The sequence below is a fragment of the Hemisphaericaspora subhashii genome, assembly GCF_019202705.1.
Source record: "Hemisphaericaspora subhashii strain CBS 10753 chromosome Unknown scaffold167, whole genome shotgun sequence".
Lineage (NCBI taxonomy): Eukaryota > Fungi > Ascomycota > Pichiomycetes > Serinales > Debaryomycetaceae > Hemisphaericaspora > Hemisphaericaspora subhashii.
The window spans coordinates 1-17,413 of record NW_026057240.1 but is presented as its reverse complement, the minus strand read 5'-3'; the positions used below and the strand labels follow the sequence as shown (position 1 = coordinate 17,413).

General features: G+C 36.2%; 5 protein-coding genes across 5 annotated transcripts; all 5 read left to right on the top strand. All coding sequences in view use genetic code 12, as the record gives it.

Moving 5' to 3' along the window:
* Nucleotides 1–775: 775 nt before the first annotated feature.
* On the top strand, nucleotides 776–2,194 carry J8A68_001943 (uncharacterized protein; the record flags this gene model as incomplete). Its single annotated transcript, XM_049405640.1, has 1 exon — nucleotides 776–2,194. One exon carries the CDS (start codon nucleotides 776–778, stop codon nucleotides 2,192–2,194), a length of 1,419 nt encoding a protein of 472 aa, XP_049264765.1.
* Nucleotides 2,195–3,620: 1,426 nt separating this feature from the next.
* On the top strand, nucleotides 3,621–7,262 carry J8A68_001942 (uncharacterized protein; the record flags this gene model as incomplete). Its single annotated transcript, XM_049405639.1, has 1 exon — nucleotides 3,621–7,262. The coding sequence occupies one exon, from the start codon at nucleotides 3,621–3,623 to the stop codon at nucleotides 7,260–7,262; it is 3,642 nt and encodes a 1,213-aa protein (XP_049264764.1).
* A 1,526-nt stretch (nucleotides 7,263–8,788) lies between these two features.
* On the top strand, nucleotides 8,789–10,435 carry MUP1 (Mup1p; the record flags this gene model as incomplete). The annotated part of the gene is made up of 1 exon (XM_049405638.1): nucleotides 8,789–10,435. One exon carries the CDS (start codon nucleotides 8,789–8,791, stop codon nucleotides 10,433–10,435), a length of 1,647 nt encoding a protein of 548 aa, XP_049264763.1.
* Nucleotides 10,436–10,775: 340 nt separating this feature from the next.
* Nucleotides 10,776–13,142, top strand: J8A68_001940 (uncharacterized protein; the record flags this gene model as incomplete). The annotated part of the gene is made up of 1 exon (XM_049405637.1): nucleotides 10,776–13,142. One exon carries the CDS (start codon nucleotides 10,776–10,778, stop codon nucleotides 13,140–13,142), a length of 2,367 nt encoding a protein of 788 aa, XP_049264762.1.
* A 585-nt stretch (nucleotides 13,143–13,727) lies between these two features.
* J8A68_001939 (RNA-directed DNA polymerase) lies at nucleotides 13,728–17,413 on the top strand (the record flags this gene model as incomplete). The annotated part of the gene is made up of 2 exons (XM_049405636.1): nucleotides 13,728–13,754; nucleotides 13,859–16,246. Coding segments are annotated over 2 exons (2,415 nt in total), but the record flags the coding sequence as incomplete, so codon positions are not given.

Sequence of the window (17,413 nt, the reverse complement as noted above, 5' to 3'; positions counted from 1 at the left end):
GTGAATCGCACAAAACCATATTGAGTGACTCAAACCTCAAACTAAAAATTTATTTATACGCAAATCTCGGGTGTTAATTATTTTCCACAGATTAGTCTTGGCAAGTTTCATTAAAGGTCACACGATAATAATTTTAGTTCATGGAATCAAATCAACATTACCCAAAAGGAAACAAGCTCCGAACTCAAAGACGTTTTAGTGGCGGTTTTATACATATAATGCCGATATTACCATGATGGATTTTAATTCCATAGCACACGTCCCAAATAATGGAAGTAAAAATACCATACCCGCCTGGTTGTAAAGTTCATCAACACTTGGGTATCCCTTGGCAGGAATGGGGGGTTTATGTGGGACGTGTTCGTCTGGGGTTGGCTACACACACATATGGTGTTTCTACTCCTGGTTTGGAGAGGGAAAGATTAAAAAATGTGGAAAAAGTTAAAAAAAATTAAAAACCCAAATTAGGAAAGTTGTCGTGTGACTAAAAGCGTCCGCCCCACCAAGATCAAACAGGATGACTAGTTTAAAAAGTTTATTATAAATACACCTGGACTTTCCAAATATTTATTCATTGACGTCTTTGACTATCATTTATTAAACAAATACATTCCTAATAATTTCTGGCTTTCTTTTTGGATTACTGCTTTCCACCCCCCTCCAACATATTTTACAATATTAAGCTGCACCTTATGAGCAATCTCATATTTACTAACATAAAACTACAGAAATTAAAAAATCCTTAATTAGATAACGGTTGCAAAATATAGAAAAAATGGCAACGCTACCAGAATACTCCGAGCCAAATGATTCACTACCAGGGTATTCCCCAGGGTTGAATTATTATGGTTTGGCATTAACCAAGACAGAATTTCTCACTCCGTATCATAGTAATACAGGTTCCAGAGCTTGGAAACCGGTGCTACTTCATTTAAATTCTACTCAGTTAAACATTTACGATTTGAATGTGGAGAAGAAGCTTAGTAATTTGATTGTATGTCTTTATTCCCACTTAAATTCCTTGGATGAATTAGTAATGGAAATGAATCAAACGTATAAGAAGAATACTTCCTTTGATACAGAATCTACTACTTCAGACGACCTTAATGACATAATAGCTGGTGATGCTTATGGCGGAAATAGTGAAAGAAGTATCATTCATAGCTCAAAATTATCTAAATTGAAGTTGAAATTAAAACATCAAAGAAATCAAAAGACATTATCATTGATAAAGAATTATTATGATTTACTCAAAGATAACAAATTTTTATTTGAACCAAGCGAATCTCAAGAAGGATACAACAATATAAAACAATACCAAGGACAACTTATCAATTCATATTCATTGGCCCACTTACAATTGGGAGAAGCTCCTTCATTGAATCAAGTCATATCAGCCATGTATAAAGAAGAGAATATCTATACCCAACAGAATAATTCAACATTAGTAAAGTACAAGAATGTACTTAGACTTAGGATAGAATATAAACAAATCTTACTCCAATTTTGGTCTTTCCCTGCCATGAATAATTGGTATAGAAATTTAGTAATTGGTCGTGATTTAAGTTTCCCACTTGAAATGAGAAATATATCTAGATTAAAATCCATACCTTCTAGAAATTCAAGAAGGGCTAATGCATTATTGATGGCTACGGCTGCTGCAGCTGATTATGGTCATATCTCAGGACTTGGGGAAGATGCAATACCTTTGGGAGTGTTCAGATCAGGAAATTTTATATCTAAAGAAGATAGAGAAGATGCCGTTGTTGATGATGGCGAAGAATCAGTGGCATCTATATCACCCTCATTATTTGATAGAAGAGGTTCAGTTGTTACTACTGATTCTAATTCATCCGTGGCGTCCGATTTCCAGTCGACTACAATATTTGGTTTCAAGTTTTATTCAACTGAATCTACATATACCACTTTGGAAAAACAATATATATCCAATTGTATACCTGATTTGAATTCCTTTGATAAATGGTGTGGGAAATTGATTACTATAAGTAATGTTGATCATTTTGTGAGAGATACTAATAATCCTGAGATTTATATTAGCAGTGCGACAATAACTGGGTTGGTTTGTTCACTTGATAGAAATGCTCATAAAATGAAGAATCAAGGAAATACAAAGACATTCTTGATTCATGAAAGAGGTTTATTTAGTATTGAATTGAACGAGAATAATTTTTAAGGGGATTTTCTTCAACTTCTGTATATTATATTTATTTACGTTAATGCAAAAAAATGGGTGCTTTTTTGGGAGTTAATAGGTTCATAGTTTAATGCATATAATTAATTTGTTTATTCATTTATGTACAATTTATTGTAGAAGTATAGTGATGTAGCTTCTTTAAAACTTTGCATAGTTACGGACGACTGGCCGATAGCTTACGAAACTTTAATATTTATTCTCTGTTCTTGCGGACTGGGTGTGTCCAACTGCCGTCCTTGCCGTGTGACGGCTTTTCCCGGAAATACACTCAGCACCAATGGTTATGATACAGAAGGAATCCTTATAGAGAAAATGATAGTAAGCCTAATTTCCCATTGTGGTGGAGCTCAAGTAGGGGGCTTCCTTGCGGAAAAATTCGCAGTAAACGGAATTTGCCTACTGTGGTGGTGGAGTTAAAAAACCTTTACGAGGACAGCAAATGCTAATAGATTTCGATTGCAACTAGGATCTCTAATCTATTTGAAGATGAACCGGAGGAATGGGGATTAAAGTAAAGAAAAATGTCAGTTGTTGACAGGTATATAACCATTGTACAGCATTTGTATACTCCAATCAAGGGGGGCATGGGCCACAGTTAATCATTTGTCCCTTTAGCAAATCCAAATACAGAAGAGAGATATGACCGTGTTAACTCAACCAAAATACAAACGTGCCTCCCCGCTTTTGCTAAATAAAAGTTACACATGGAAAAGTAGGGCCAGCTTACGTGTTTGCCAAAGGAGAATCTGAACACTTAATTTTGTCAGTTGGGAGAGCCTCAATCCGGATTCCAGGTCATATGCCTCATTCCTTTGTATTAAAGTTTTCAAAATGTGAGCCGCGCAAAGGCTCATATTTGTGTATCTGCAGATTAATGCAGAATACTAGAGACGATGTTCCACAATCTTAAAATTTTGCAACCTATCTGGTTCTTTTAAGACCGGAATCGGATGGATAGTGTGTGCAAGATCTGATTATATGCAGGAAAGTCAAACTTTAAAATCTTAAAAGGTTTAATTCCGCAAATAACTTTGTTTTTTGTTCTCTAACATTCTTTTTTCGCAGTTCAACGCACAAATAATTTTATTGCGCGCGCGAGAATTTTACAAAATTCATTAGATCGTCGTTTTCTTAACCAAAACAGATTTTCTCAATTTTCAGTTTTTTTTTTGACAACCAACTCACAAAATTTCCAACTTTTACTTTTTTGAATCAACCATCCATTTCATTACATTTCATCAAAGCATATCTTAGTAATCAATTCTGACACTAAGTATAAATTAAGTAAAATACAAAAAAATACACCAACCAACCAATTTTCCCTGCTGTTTTTCCATTTCTAGAAAAGCATTGCCCATTGTTTTATATTGAACGAAAAAGAGAGATCTTATAACCATAAAAGAAAATGCCAACTCCTGCTGAAATCATTGCTGCTCGTCTTAACAGAGATCAGCCAGTATCTGCTGAATCAGAAGGATACCAAGAAGATGTCGAAGAAAAAGAAACTCCAACGAAAACAAAACCTTCAATTTCTGATGAATCTGCTTTTCCAACCTTAGGTGGAGGTAATAAACCTAAAACCATTGCTCCTAGTCCTCAAACCTCTTGGGGTCCAAGTATGAAAACGCCATCTAGCGTTAGCCCAATTTCTGGAACTGCTTCTCCTTCTCCTGCTCCAAGGCAAGCTACTACCAAATCTAAGGTATCTACTATCCAAGAAGCATTCTCCCTTGATGTAGAAGATCAATTGAACGTTACACGTCCTGAATTTATCAAGATTTTGACTTATGTTAAACAAGAAACTAAGACTAATATTGAATGTACTACTTCTCAACACACTAAAAAGAGAACTTTCTTGATTACTGGTAAACCCGAAGAGGTTAAATTGGCTAAAAGATTGGTTATTAAGAAATTAACTAAACCAGTTAAGATTTCATTTTCTGTTCCTGCTAAATTGAGATCAAGAATTATTGGTCAAGGTGGTAAGAATTTAAAACCAATCATTCAAGCTAATGAAGTTAAGATTGAAATTGGTGACACCGAAGAAGTAGATTCCGAACTTGAAGACAATGAAGACGATCACGATGCTGAAGATGACATCTTTGCAAAGACAATTTTAGTGACAATTGATGGTGATGTTGAAGGTTCTAAACGTGCTAAAAATCAAATTTTAGCTATTGTAAAAGAAGAAACCAAAAATTTATCAACTAAGATCCAAGTAGATGAAAAAGTCAAACCATTTGCCCAGCATGAATTAAAACCTATTGTCAACAAATACTCCACTCTTGACTTTTCAATTCCTGATTATAAGTCATCTAGAACTAGTATTGTCGTTGTTGGTGAACGTGAATTGGTTCTTGAGGCAAAATCTGAAATTAAATCTGCCTTGGAAAACTTCGATAAAAAGATTGTAGTTGAAGAAGTTCCAATTCCAAAGATCAAACATCAATTCTTACCAATCGATGAAATCTTAAACGAAATCAATGTTTTGATTCAGTTACCAAAGGAAGGTGAAACTAATGTCAAGTTTATTGGTGAAAAGAAGAAGATCCCATTAGCTCAAGAACAAGCAAGGAAGACTACCTCTCAATACAAGATTGAAGTCTTAGACATGTCTAAGGCTCATAGAGGTAATTTAAAGCATGTTAAAGCCGTTGCTGCTCATTTGAACCAAAATGGTACCTTTAAGGAAATTGCTCAAGCCAATGACGTAAAGATCAATGTTCCTGATTTTAAATCATTAAGTAACCCTACTTTAGCTAATATTCCTATTGAAATTGTTTCCAAAGAAGATGATGAAAAGATCAAGATTGCCAAGAAATCGATTGTTAACCATGTTAATAGAATCACTCCTGATCAAACTAAATTAATTGAAGATATTGATGATTTCTTATTAAGCAGAGTCGAAGGAACCATTAAGGATGTTGCTAAGGCTGAAGGAGTCAGCTATGTGATTTTAGGTAAACAAATTACTTTGTTCTCTAACAAAGTTGAACAAGAAGATGCCGAAGATTTTGATGAAATTGCCAATGCTGAAGATTCTTTCAAGAAAGTTGACAAATCTTTAAATACTTTAAGAGAATTAGCCGCCACTTTAGAGACCAGTATTCTTACTGTTGACTCCAAGGATCAACAACAAGTTTCAGGTCCAAGGGGTACTACTTTAAGATCTATCTTGAATGGTGTTGAACCTAATTCAGTTATCGTTAAATTGCATTCCAACGGTGTTGAACATTCTGAAAATGAAATCTTTATTCGTGGTATCAAGGCATCTGTTTCACATGTAAAGAAAGACATCGAATCTGTCATTGCCGATGCCCAAGAGTATCAAGATGGATACACTACCACTGTCCAAGTTCCAACAACTGTTCTTTCTAGATTGATCGGTAAGAGTGGTGCTTATTTAAATTCGCTTAAAGAAGAATTTGGCGCTAGAGTTGAAGTTCCACTTGAAAAGGAAGAAGTTAAGGATAAAAATGCCAAAACTGAAGTTACTATTACAGGTATTAAGAGAAATGTCGAAGAAACTAAACAAAAAGTCTTGGCAGTTGCTAAGAAATGGGCGGATGAAACTTTGGTTAGATTAAGAATTGAGCATCCATTCCATAGAAGAATGATTGGTCCTCAAGGTGTTTACATCAATCGTTTACAAGATAAATACAACGTCAAGATTAGATTCCCATCTGCTGACCCATCTGCTTCTTCCCAATTTTCTGATGCACCTAAATCCAAGGATGAAGTCACAATCAAGGGTCCATCTAAGGGTGTAGCTAAGGCTGAAGAAGAATTAATTGATTTATATCAATTCGAAAAGGAAAATGGATTCAAACAAATTGTTCAAATTCCAGTTAAGGCAGTTGCTAGAGTGATTGGTAAAGCTGGTGAAACCATTAATGATATTGCCGATGGTACTGGTGTTGAATATAAGTTCAAGCGTGATCAAGAAGAAGATCAATCGAAAGGATATGCCGAAGTTGAATTAACTGGTTCTAAATCCGCACTTAAGGAAGCAAGCAAGAAGATTCAAGAAATTGTTGACGAAATTGAAAACTTCGTTTCTGTTACTATTAAAGTCGATCCAGCTTATCATCGTGATTTGATTGGACAAGGTGGTTCAGTTATGAAGGACATTATTTCTAAAGCTGGTGGTGATCAAGTCCCAAGAAATAAACAGTATAAATTATTAAACATTCCAAATGAAGGTTCAGGTAGTGATGAAGTTACTTCTCAAGGTGATAAATCTATTGTTGAAAAGATTGTAGAACAAATCAAGAAGATTATTGCTGATAAGGAAGCTGCAGTTTCTGAAGAAATCGATATTCCAAAGGAAAAGCATAGATTAATTATTGGTCCAAGTGGTTCTATTCGTCATGCTATTCAAGATGAATTCGGTGTTAGTTTAGAAATTCCTAGACCAAATGATAAATCTTCAATTATAAAGGTAGTTGGTTTACCAGAAAAGATCGCTGCTGCCAAAAGTAAGATCGAAGAATTAACCAAGGATGACTGGAAAGTTTCTGTTGATGTACCAGCCGCTTATCACGGTTTAGTTAGTGAAAAAGGAGCAATTTTCAAAAAATTGAAATCTGATTACAACGTTGAAGTCACTCATGGCAATTATACCAGACAAGCCGCCAAATTATCAAATGCACCAATTCCTGCTGCACCACAAGAAGCTTATCCAACCGAAAGTGTCAAGTTCAAATTCACAATTGTTGAGCATGAAGAAGCCAAAGAAAATGACATTGTTATTCCATGGAGATTGAAAGGTAGTGAAGAAAACACAGCTAAAGTTGCAAAGATAATCGAAGAAAGATTAGAAAATGCGAAGAACGCCAAATATGCCGGATGGTTCTATGCATCACAACCATCTATCTTTTCTAAAATCATTGGCCCTCAAGGGTCTAAGGTGAATCAAATTAGAAAGGATTCCAACACATTTATTTCAATTCCAAGAGCCAGTGACAGGGAAGCTAAGTTTATCTACTTGGTTGGTTCTGAAGATAATTTGAATACTGCAAAGAAATTAATTGAAGGTTTATTGTAAAAAGTGATATAAATCGGTTTGATTTTTTGTATAGTTAATTTTTCATTTCATATATTTTTTTGTAAAGAAACTAAAAATACATAAAAACTTGTAAAGTAAAAAGAAAAGACGTAGATTGAATTTAGTTTAATAATAGTGGCTAAAATCACGTTTAATTGCATACGACTAAAACCAAACAAAGCATTAAGAACTAAAACATTGATAGGGATTATTATTTTGAAGTTGGGGATCATACGAACAAACTTAAATCAGGAGATGTTTGGGTAACTACGAACCCAAAGAAAGAACAAACCAATGGCAAATTAAAAGGCACGAGCTTATTGATTCAATTGAGCCACAACTGTGCTGTTGTAATTAATATAATTATAAATGAACAGGCCACTTGTTAAAGCCCGCAATCTCCTCTCCAGGCGGCCAATCGAATGTTTTGGGAGATTAGTTGCATATGATTTTACGAATTACCATTATGCGGAACAATTCTGGACTTATCGTTTAGTGACTGATTAGTTATTTCAATTGATTGCCGCCGGTTTTTAACTCTGATTGTAAAGGTGACACAAATTGCAAAATGCCAATCGTTGCAAATTTCACGTGACCACCGCTTGGAAATTATTTTTCCATGCAAGGTTGCAAAAAAATAATTATTAATCCTTTAATTAGAAAATAATTTTTAATCAATTTTCCAGTCTAATGTTTTTTTTATGTTTCTTTTTGAAACTATCAAAACAATCAAAAAAGATTTGACGTACTGTCACAAATGCAGCAGGATACCTGATAACAAATATGTCCAAGTTTGCCAAGCACGAATTGGGAATTGCTTAGCAATTGCTTTACATTGAAAGTCAATTACATCATGCCCGCTTTATTCCTATTGTTAACTAGCGGCCTATAACAATTGACTTGCGCTTAGAGGAAGGGATGAGTCGCCACAGGTCCGTTTGTCATGCAACGTTCATTAAAAACATATGCCTTGGGTCTCGTTTCAACTAACATCCACATTTAAAGAAGCCGTGATTTCGCCATTCTGTATTTCCATTAGATTTGTTTCTTTTATCAGCAAAAAAACTAAAAATCAGGATATATTTAAGAGCCACAGTTTATCTTTTCCATATGTGTTTCATATTTTTTATCGCTTCCACAATTTTGGTAGCCACCGTTCAAGGCCCGACTCAACGGCTGGGTGTTGCGTGGAACAATGGGTATTAGATTAAAAAATATTTTTCTTTGTGCGGTCTTACTCGTTTGGTAAGTGCAGTTTATTTTTTAAGTTCAAATCGCCGTAAGGAGATGAGCTTCGAATTATTTTTTTCTTAGTTTTTCCACAGTTAAAAGAAATTTTCCTTCGTTTGTTACTTTTTTTGCAGTGCAAATTCTAAAACGTGAAAAAGCTGCAAGGGTTTTTCCTTTTTGTCAGACAGGTAGGTTTCATTATAAAAATGCAACTTAATCCTCTGTCTTTCTTTATCCCAAAGTTTAAATTTGTCTATCTTTTTAGAAAATACAAACAAACAAGAGAATAATCAAAGATGGCTTTCTCTGATATCTACAAGTTTCTGAGTTCAAATGAAAAGCAGTCAAATGAGCAAGACGCCGTAAGTCTTTCAACCGGTTCTGAACATCAAGCCGGTGTCATTGAACTGGATAAAAATGTTAAAGAAATCGGTATTGTCTCCGCCAGTTTCCTTATGCTTAATAGAATGTTGGGTGCCGGGGTTTTCTCCACTGGTTCTACTATTTTTGCCCTTTCTGGATCTGTTGGTACATCCTTAATGATGTGGTTTGCCGGTACCATTATTGCATTCTCCGGTTTATTAGTTTATATGGAATTAGGATCAGCTATGCCAAGAAACGGGGGTGAAAAGAATTATTTGGAATACATGTACAACAAACCAAAGTTTTTAATTACTGCCATGTATGCTTCCTATGTTTTCTTCTTAGGTTGGGCTGCTGGTAACTCAATTGTTGTCGGTGAATATCTTTTAAACGCTGCTGGTAAGGAAGTTACCCAATGGAATTCTCGTGGTATTGGTATTGCTGTTATCACCTTTGCTTTCTTAATCAATGCTATTCATATCAAGACTGGTTTATTCATTGCCAATGCTTTAGGTGTTTTCAAGGTCTTCATTGTCTTATTTATTGCTATTACCGGTTGGGTTGCCTTAGGTGGTGGTATCAAGAGTAACAACTTTGAACCAACTTATAATTTTGTAGATGCTTTCCATGGTTCTACTCCAACTGGTTTTGGTATTGTCAACTCCTTATATAACGTCATTTGGTCTTATGTTGGTTACTCGAATGCTAACTATGCTTTAGGTGAAATCAAAAACCCAAACAGAGTTTTAAGATGGGCTGCTCCAATTGCTTTCGTTTCCTTAGCTGTTATCTATATGTTGGTTAACATTGCTTACTTTGCTGTTGTTCCAAAGGAAGAAATTGCCGATTCTGGTAGAATCTTAGCTGCTTCTTTCTTCAAGTATGCCTTTGGTGATGAAGCTGAAAAGGCTGCTTCTGTTTTCGTTGCTTTATCTGCTTGGGCTAACGTTATGTCTGTCATTTTCTCCCAAGGTAGAATTATTCAATCCTTAGGTCGTGAAGGTTCATTACCATTCTCAAAATTCTTTGCTACTACTAGACCATTCAACACTCCATTCACTGGTTTAATGCAACATTGGATTGTCTGTATCATCACCATTGTCGCTCCACCTCCAGGTGATGCTTATAATTTCATCATGAACTTGATTTCATACCCATTAAACGTTGTCAACACCGCTGTCGCTGCTGGTTTACTCTATATCTACTATAAGAAAGCTAGAGGATTAATGGAATGGAACCCACCTATCAAGGCTTCTCTTCCAGTTGTTGTTTTCTTCTTTTTTGCTTCCTTCTATTTGATTGTTGCTCCATACATTCCTCCTATTGATGGTCAAACCGTTTACCACTCCATGCCATACTATACTCACGCTGTTGTCACTTGGGGTGTCTTTGGTGTTGGTTTAGCTTACTGGTTGGTCTGGGTTAAGATTCTTCCATACTTTGGTGGTTATACTTTAATCACTAAGGAAGTATTAGGTGATGATGGATTCTGGAGAAATAAGTTCTACAAGATTTCCAAAGATAGTGTAGAATCAGAATTACATGATGATGAATTAGACAAGACCGAAGTTGTCGGTTAATGAGTTTCCCAAATTTTAGATTTGTACCATAGATTAATATTTTATTTCAGTTCTTTTTTATATAATTTTTATTTATTTAATTCGGCCCTTTTAGTTTTGTTCAACACAAGTTTTAATAGACATGCATTCTCAACTGCAAATAACCTTTAAACATTCGTAATTGTATGCCTTCGTCTTTACTCTTACAGAAATAAATAGTACTGCAAGTGTCGCTACCACGTGTTTTCTTATAAACCATGTGTACAAAATGATAGTAACAGCAGAAATGTTCTAGAGACGGATTACTCGTGGAATTCCAATCAAATTATATTTAAAAGCCTGATTTAATAGAACAACAATAATGAAAGAAGACTTAGAAAGCATCCACGCTGAAGCACCAAATCCACCATCAACCAATGCCCATCCCGTCACCGACAAAAATGAAAAAAAAGATGAAAAAAAAACTGGTACAGACACGACCAACAAATCTTGGGCTCAAACCTTGGCTGCAAACGGGGGTAAAAACATTAGAAAACTAGTACCAGATGAAATTGACATCTTGGGTCATAAGGCTCATAAACACTACATCACTCTTGAAGCAAAAATTGCAGAAGGTAAAACTAAATTAACTGAGGAAGAAATGAACAATTACAACAAATACAACTGTATAATTGCCTACGGTCAAGGACTCACTTTAAGTCAATGGTCCACTTCCATCGAAAAATTGAAAGATGTTCCAGAAGAAATGAAAATGGAACTTTACTCCAGAATGGGATCAGCCTCGATTAAATCAAATGGTTTAGTCTACGAATTTAGCCAAACCGGTAACATCGATGTGGAAGAAGTGATCCAACTCTTAAGAGACCATCTCCTAATCAAGACTCCAGAAGTTCGTAAGAGGAACTTAATGGACTTAATCTCAACCATTGAAAGCATCAAACAAGATCTCTTAAATATTGGAGAAGTTGAACATGGGGACAACATCTCCATGCAGATGGAAACGGATATGAAGGCTAGATTAAGTTATCTCCTTCACCAAAAATGGGAGACTGAATTAGAAACTTTGGTACACCAAGCAATTCACATTGCGCCAATCGAGGGTAATAAAGTCTTAGTGGAAATTCTTCCAATTATCCCAATGGATCTCGCGCGTCTCATCTACCCTAACCAAGACAAGTTAGAATCATATATTAGACGCTACTTGGAAACTTACGGAACGATCATTGTAGATGATCAAAATGCAATTCAAATTACAGAAAAAGATGAAATCCTTCGTCAATTGGCAATCATCAAATATAGTTTACCAATTGCTCACGCTAAAAATGCAGAATGGACTCTCCCCGAGTTCTTTGTGAGAAATTACTCCCTCAAATCTGAGAGAAAGAATAAGAAATTGAAGGGGTCATGCCCAGTTGAGAGGTTGCCACAACATATCAAAGAGGCGACGGAGTGGAGTAATCCAACGAGAGAAATGCCTTTCAAAATGATCCATGCTAGCCCATTGCCAACAATCCCAACCTACATGGTCCCACCAAATTTGAAAGTAACTAGATTTTTCCTTGTTGAGTTACCGGAAAACAAAGTTCCTGACGCGTCACGCTTCTATTTGGAAAATCACAAAGTTGAAATTGTTTCCCATTTGCAATTTTGTGGGAGATGCCACACATTAGATCACACTCGTTTCTATTGTAGTGTCGAATGTACCCGTTGTGGGAAAGCGGGACACAGCGGTCATGCCCACCATTCTTACAAGAGAAACCAACAAGAAACTGCTACGAACACATCATCCAAAGAGGGATCCAACCAGCAACAACCAACTACACCAGTTAGAATCCTCCAAAGAAACCCATCCAGTTCCGATTTTCAAGTAGCAAACCACCATGGCACCTCACGCAAAACTCCACAAGCCACACAACCACCCCACCAAACCAACATGTTTTTAAATCTTCCACAAGAAGAAGAGAAAGAAAGTATTGCAGAATCAACGGAAGACAACCACTCCGAGTCAAATACAAATGCACCAAGTGAATTTCTTAAGACCAATTCCATCCCTGCCTCAACTGATTCCAATGTCAATGTTAACAGCACATTGAACACCACTAAAAAGGTAATCAATACCAACACTCAAACTCAACCCAATGAACCTAATGCGGAAACAACTTCTAACATTGAATTATCAACTGATCAAGACATGGAGGATGTTGAATCAACTTCGAACACTGAATCATCAATCGATCAAGAAATGGAGGATGCAGAAACCACTTTCAAACAAGTTTCTACTCCTCAAACACCCTCAAGAAGTACAAGAAGCTCAGAAAGGGTATCTACCAAACCAAATTCCACCCCTAGATCACTCAAGGCTGCATCATCTACAAAAATTGGCCAAATCAGACCAACCACTTCTTCAAAATCATTGAAAATTGCCGGCTCATCTAGATCTCACAAGGCCATAATCTCAACTCCTGTGAAGCCAACCAGACCAAGGAAAACTACCGCTTCTACGGACGCACCCGACATACAAGAGGAAGTCCCAGATCCTCAAGATACCAGATCTGCAATTTTAGAGATGGAGACCGTCAGTCAACAAACGTACCCCATCTATTCAGAGGATTTCACGCAACAACAGCAACAACAACAACAATCTATTATCACTGGGCCCCCAAATGCAGATCAATCAGCTCAGTTTGCTTCCCAACATTTGGAAGCACCCACCTCAAATAATTTATAATGTGTGAAGTAAACCATTTTACAGGCCGCTTGAAGTTTAGAAATAAACAACTTCTCATACCTTCGAACATCAATAAAGATCCAAACGTCTTTAGTGTTGGCTCGAAAAATATACAGCGGTGTCAAGAACTTCATTTAATATCCAAAATTGCACAACAATACAATATCCTTTTCATCCAAGAAATGCCCATCAAAAATCTTACCCATAGCCCACCATCACAACTTTATCCATACCAACAATTCGAGAATCACTTAAAACAATCCAACTTTGCATTCATCTGTAAAGATCATTTCTCGAAATCGGGCATCATAATCAACCAAAACAAACAAGAATTAAATATCATCAACAAAAACTCACTCCTGAGTCGGATACCGAACAATCTACAACCATATATCTCCGACTGTCAAATTCAAATCAGATCAACAAGTGAAATAATTCATCTTATCAATATATATGGCCCTTCCGGCAAACCAAAACTACAAAAAAACCTAATTGACTCTGTATACACTATAATAAGCAGAGATCGGGACCATTTTCAATCAAACTATAAATACATACTAGGTGGAGATTTTAACTCAGTAATCCATGGGGTTGACCCTTTTTCACAACCAGGTGAACGTCAAATTTCTGAATCCCTTCTCCAACTCATATACAACTACAACCTTATAGACTCCTATAAATTTTTTACACCGGCGACATCACATGCAACTAACAAGAGTCCAACAACATCGAGACGATTAGATAGAATCTATATATCCCAATCCTTCGTACAACGACTTCTTGAGTTCAATCAGATTCAAACGGATAAAATCACTTCCACTCATGATACAATTAACATCAAATTACTTATCACTACCACCCCAACCATCTCAATTGGAAGTCAACGATTCATCCTTCACGACAACCTCATAGATGATCCAGACTTCTTCAGTTCATTAAATAACCGCAAGTTTAGCAACTTGTCAGAATTCACACACAATCTACCAGCATTCAGTAGGGCCTTTCATTACTATGTTAATATCAAGAAATCCATTCCCCGAGCATCAGACTACCTACCCAAGGCAATGGAAAAAGAAGAATTCCAGGATTTACGGGAAAGATTCGTTGGGAAACCCACTGAAAATCACATATTCCAAAAGATGACAAATAAGGAGGGATCAATTATTGCCACTACAACGGAGACAATTATTGAGTTAGCAAAAACCTTTTTCGAACTTACCTATCAGGAGCCACCTTCCAAGAATGCAAATGACATAGTATCATATCTTAGTGGCTTCCAAAAGAAAATCACCGAGGAAACAAGACATGACCTTGAACTCCCAATTACAGAAGAAGAAATACATGACGCACTTCGTTCCACCTCGAATCAATCCTCACCAGGAAAAGATGGCATCCCTTTTAGATTCTATAAAAGGAGCTGGGATACTAGTGGCCGCCTCCTCCAACAAGAAGCAAACAATATTATGGATACAGGACAACTTCCAAAGGCAATGAAGGAAGTTTTAATCAAATTAATACCGAAAAGGATCAAGAATTCAACCAACATCAACGATTTTAGACCCATACTGTTGATCAACACCTCGACACGAATCATCTCTAGTGTCCTCAATAATAGACTTCTCACTTGTGTGGACGATATTATTGGAGAAAATCAAACCGGATTCATGCCCGAGAGAAGAATGGATTACCAAATATCAAAAATGAATATGTTAATAAAAGAAATTGAACAATTGACAACTGCTACAAGTACGCAAGCACTTTGCTTTTTGGATTTTGAAAAGGCATTTGATAATTTTTCACATGAATATCTCAAACAGGTTCTCCAGCATTTAGGATTTGGCCCCCGAATGATAAAAGGTATCATGCTGTTAACTACCCAACAAACTGCAGAAATAGTGATTAACGATTTCTGTAGCTCCAGTTTTCCACTCCAGAGAGGTACTAGGCAAGGAAGCGCTATTCTGCCAATTTTATTCAACCTTGCTATAGAACCATTCCTATACTTTTTAGAAAAGCGACTCCATGGTATAAGCGTCCAGCTTGTCTTCGGTCGCCCACTCAGAAATTCCTATTTAGCTTTTGCGGATGATCTTACTATCTTTCTCAATGACGAATCGGATGCTCATATCCTACACTTGGAATTAACAAAATTTTGTGAAATCTCAAACTCCAAAATAAATGAAACTAAATCACTCATCACCTATTTTAACCAAGATCAACCCACTACTTTAGGTGCCATCCTCAACTTCCCAAGTCAACATATAAAAGAGGAAAACTTCAAATATCTTGGAATTAACATTCATAATTTCGATTGGAGCCCCTACATCGAATCGCTTCGGACCCAGCTCCATTTCAATACGATCAAGGAATTACCAATCCACCTACGAACACAGGGTCTCAATCAATATATCTTTTCAAAAATATACTTCAGAGACCTCCAATATCCAATGTCAGCGGAAGACTGCCAACTACTCATTAGGAATATTAAATGTTTTCTTCCCCCTATTAGTCCCCAAAATCTATTTGCTCTCAAGATTCAAGGTGGTTATGGATTACTAGAAATCGAAACTCAGCTAGAGGGGAAAAGAGCCAAATTCATCTTTGACATGCTTAACAACCACAATTCAGGAGAAAGTTTATTATTACGAAATAAGATACAAGCCTATCTCAACCAATATGCAAAAGCACCCAACCCCACCACCCAGGATTCAAAATGGATCTTCCCATGGTATCGATTGCTTGTAGGAGGGAAAATTGAAGATAAAAGAGGAGGTTACATCAGAGATCGCATCCCATTTGCCAATGATCATTTTTCCAAAAACGAAATCAGTTGGATCGAAGCGTGGTATTCAATTGTGAATTTAAAAAAGGCCAACCAAAGGGAACATCCAATAGGTGTTAGTTTACGAGATTTATCAGAATTTGTTAATTACCCCATTGAACAAAAAGATTGGGAAAAAGATATGGAACCGGTCAATGAATTAACCTTCAAGAGCCGCAGCAGGCAAGCCCAATTAGAGAAACGAGTTGCCCTAGAACCAAAAGGGTGGAGCACACTCTTGAACATAACACCATCACAATGGCAAAAATATTGGAAATCGCTAGTCAAGGCTAAGACAACCTATCCCGCAGACTTTGAAGAAACCCATCGATTCACTCTCGGTCATCGTAACCACTACCCAACCAATGACAATAGTTGCCCTTTCTGTGCGAAGGAATATTCCCATGAATATTTCCTCCACATTTATCAAGAGTGTGAAATCAGTCGGTCAATTTGGAACAAAATGAATCTAAAAATCTCGCTCAGCTGGAAAAATCTTATTGCGAATGCATTTCACACAATAACAACAATGCAACAAATAGAGGGTTATTTAAAAATCATATGGAATCTCTTTCTACGACGAATCCATTTTGATCATACTGAACCAATTGATGATCAATCTTTAAAGAAACTTATTGCCCTTATCTCACTCGAACAAAAATTAAAAATGGTGTAAGAACAGAAACTTATAAAATCAAATGAATAGAGTTATTATTCTCTATTAACTTATGTATAATTTTTAGTGTATCTTATTAGTAATTAGTATGTTAAATAGTTAATACATTATTGTTGGAAAAAAAAAATAGAATCAGAAAAACCAAGGTTTCGAGAAGATCAAGATTTCTTAATTGGATGGTTGAAGTAAGTTCTCGAAACAAATAAATCGCTCCTATTGAATTTACTTTTGCTCCGATTGCACATCCAATAATACCGATAATTGTACATGACAAATACACGAATCTTTTCCCCAATTTTAATGCCGTTGGTTGAATAACTAAACATCCAACACCAAGAAATAAAAAGCAAAGTGCAACACTAATAGTCAATTCATTCAAAGTGACACCTAATTCATCCATGAATATTCCAAATAATGGACCGTAGAAATTTGTTGTTACTGCAAACATAAAACACCAAATCCAAACAAAAAAGAATTGAAAATGTTTCTTTAATCTATCAAAATCGCTGTCAAGCTTATCGCGTGTCAAGGGCCTATTGATTCTACAAGCTTATCACTAAATATCTGAATTACCCAGAAGGTCAACTTTATTTCCGAATCGCTACTACTGCGGATCCAGGAAGAACATCCGACTACAGGCGTGGCACAGATGAAAGAATTACTACCGCCCCCCAAAACTAAACATCAAACAATTCAATTGGAGAGGCATGCAATGAGGTACAAACAGGGCGATCAAAAATGATTATTAGAGGAAACTTTTACAATTAAAACGAA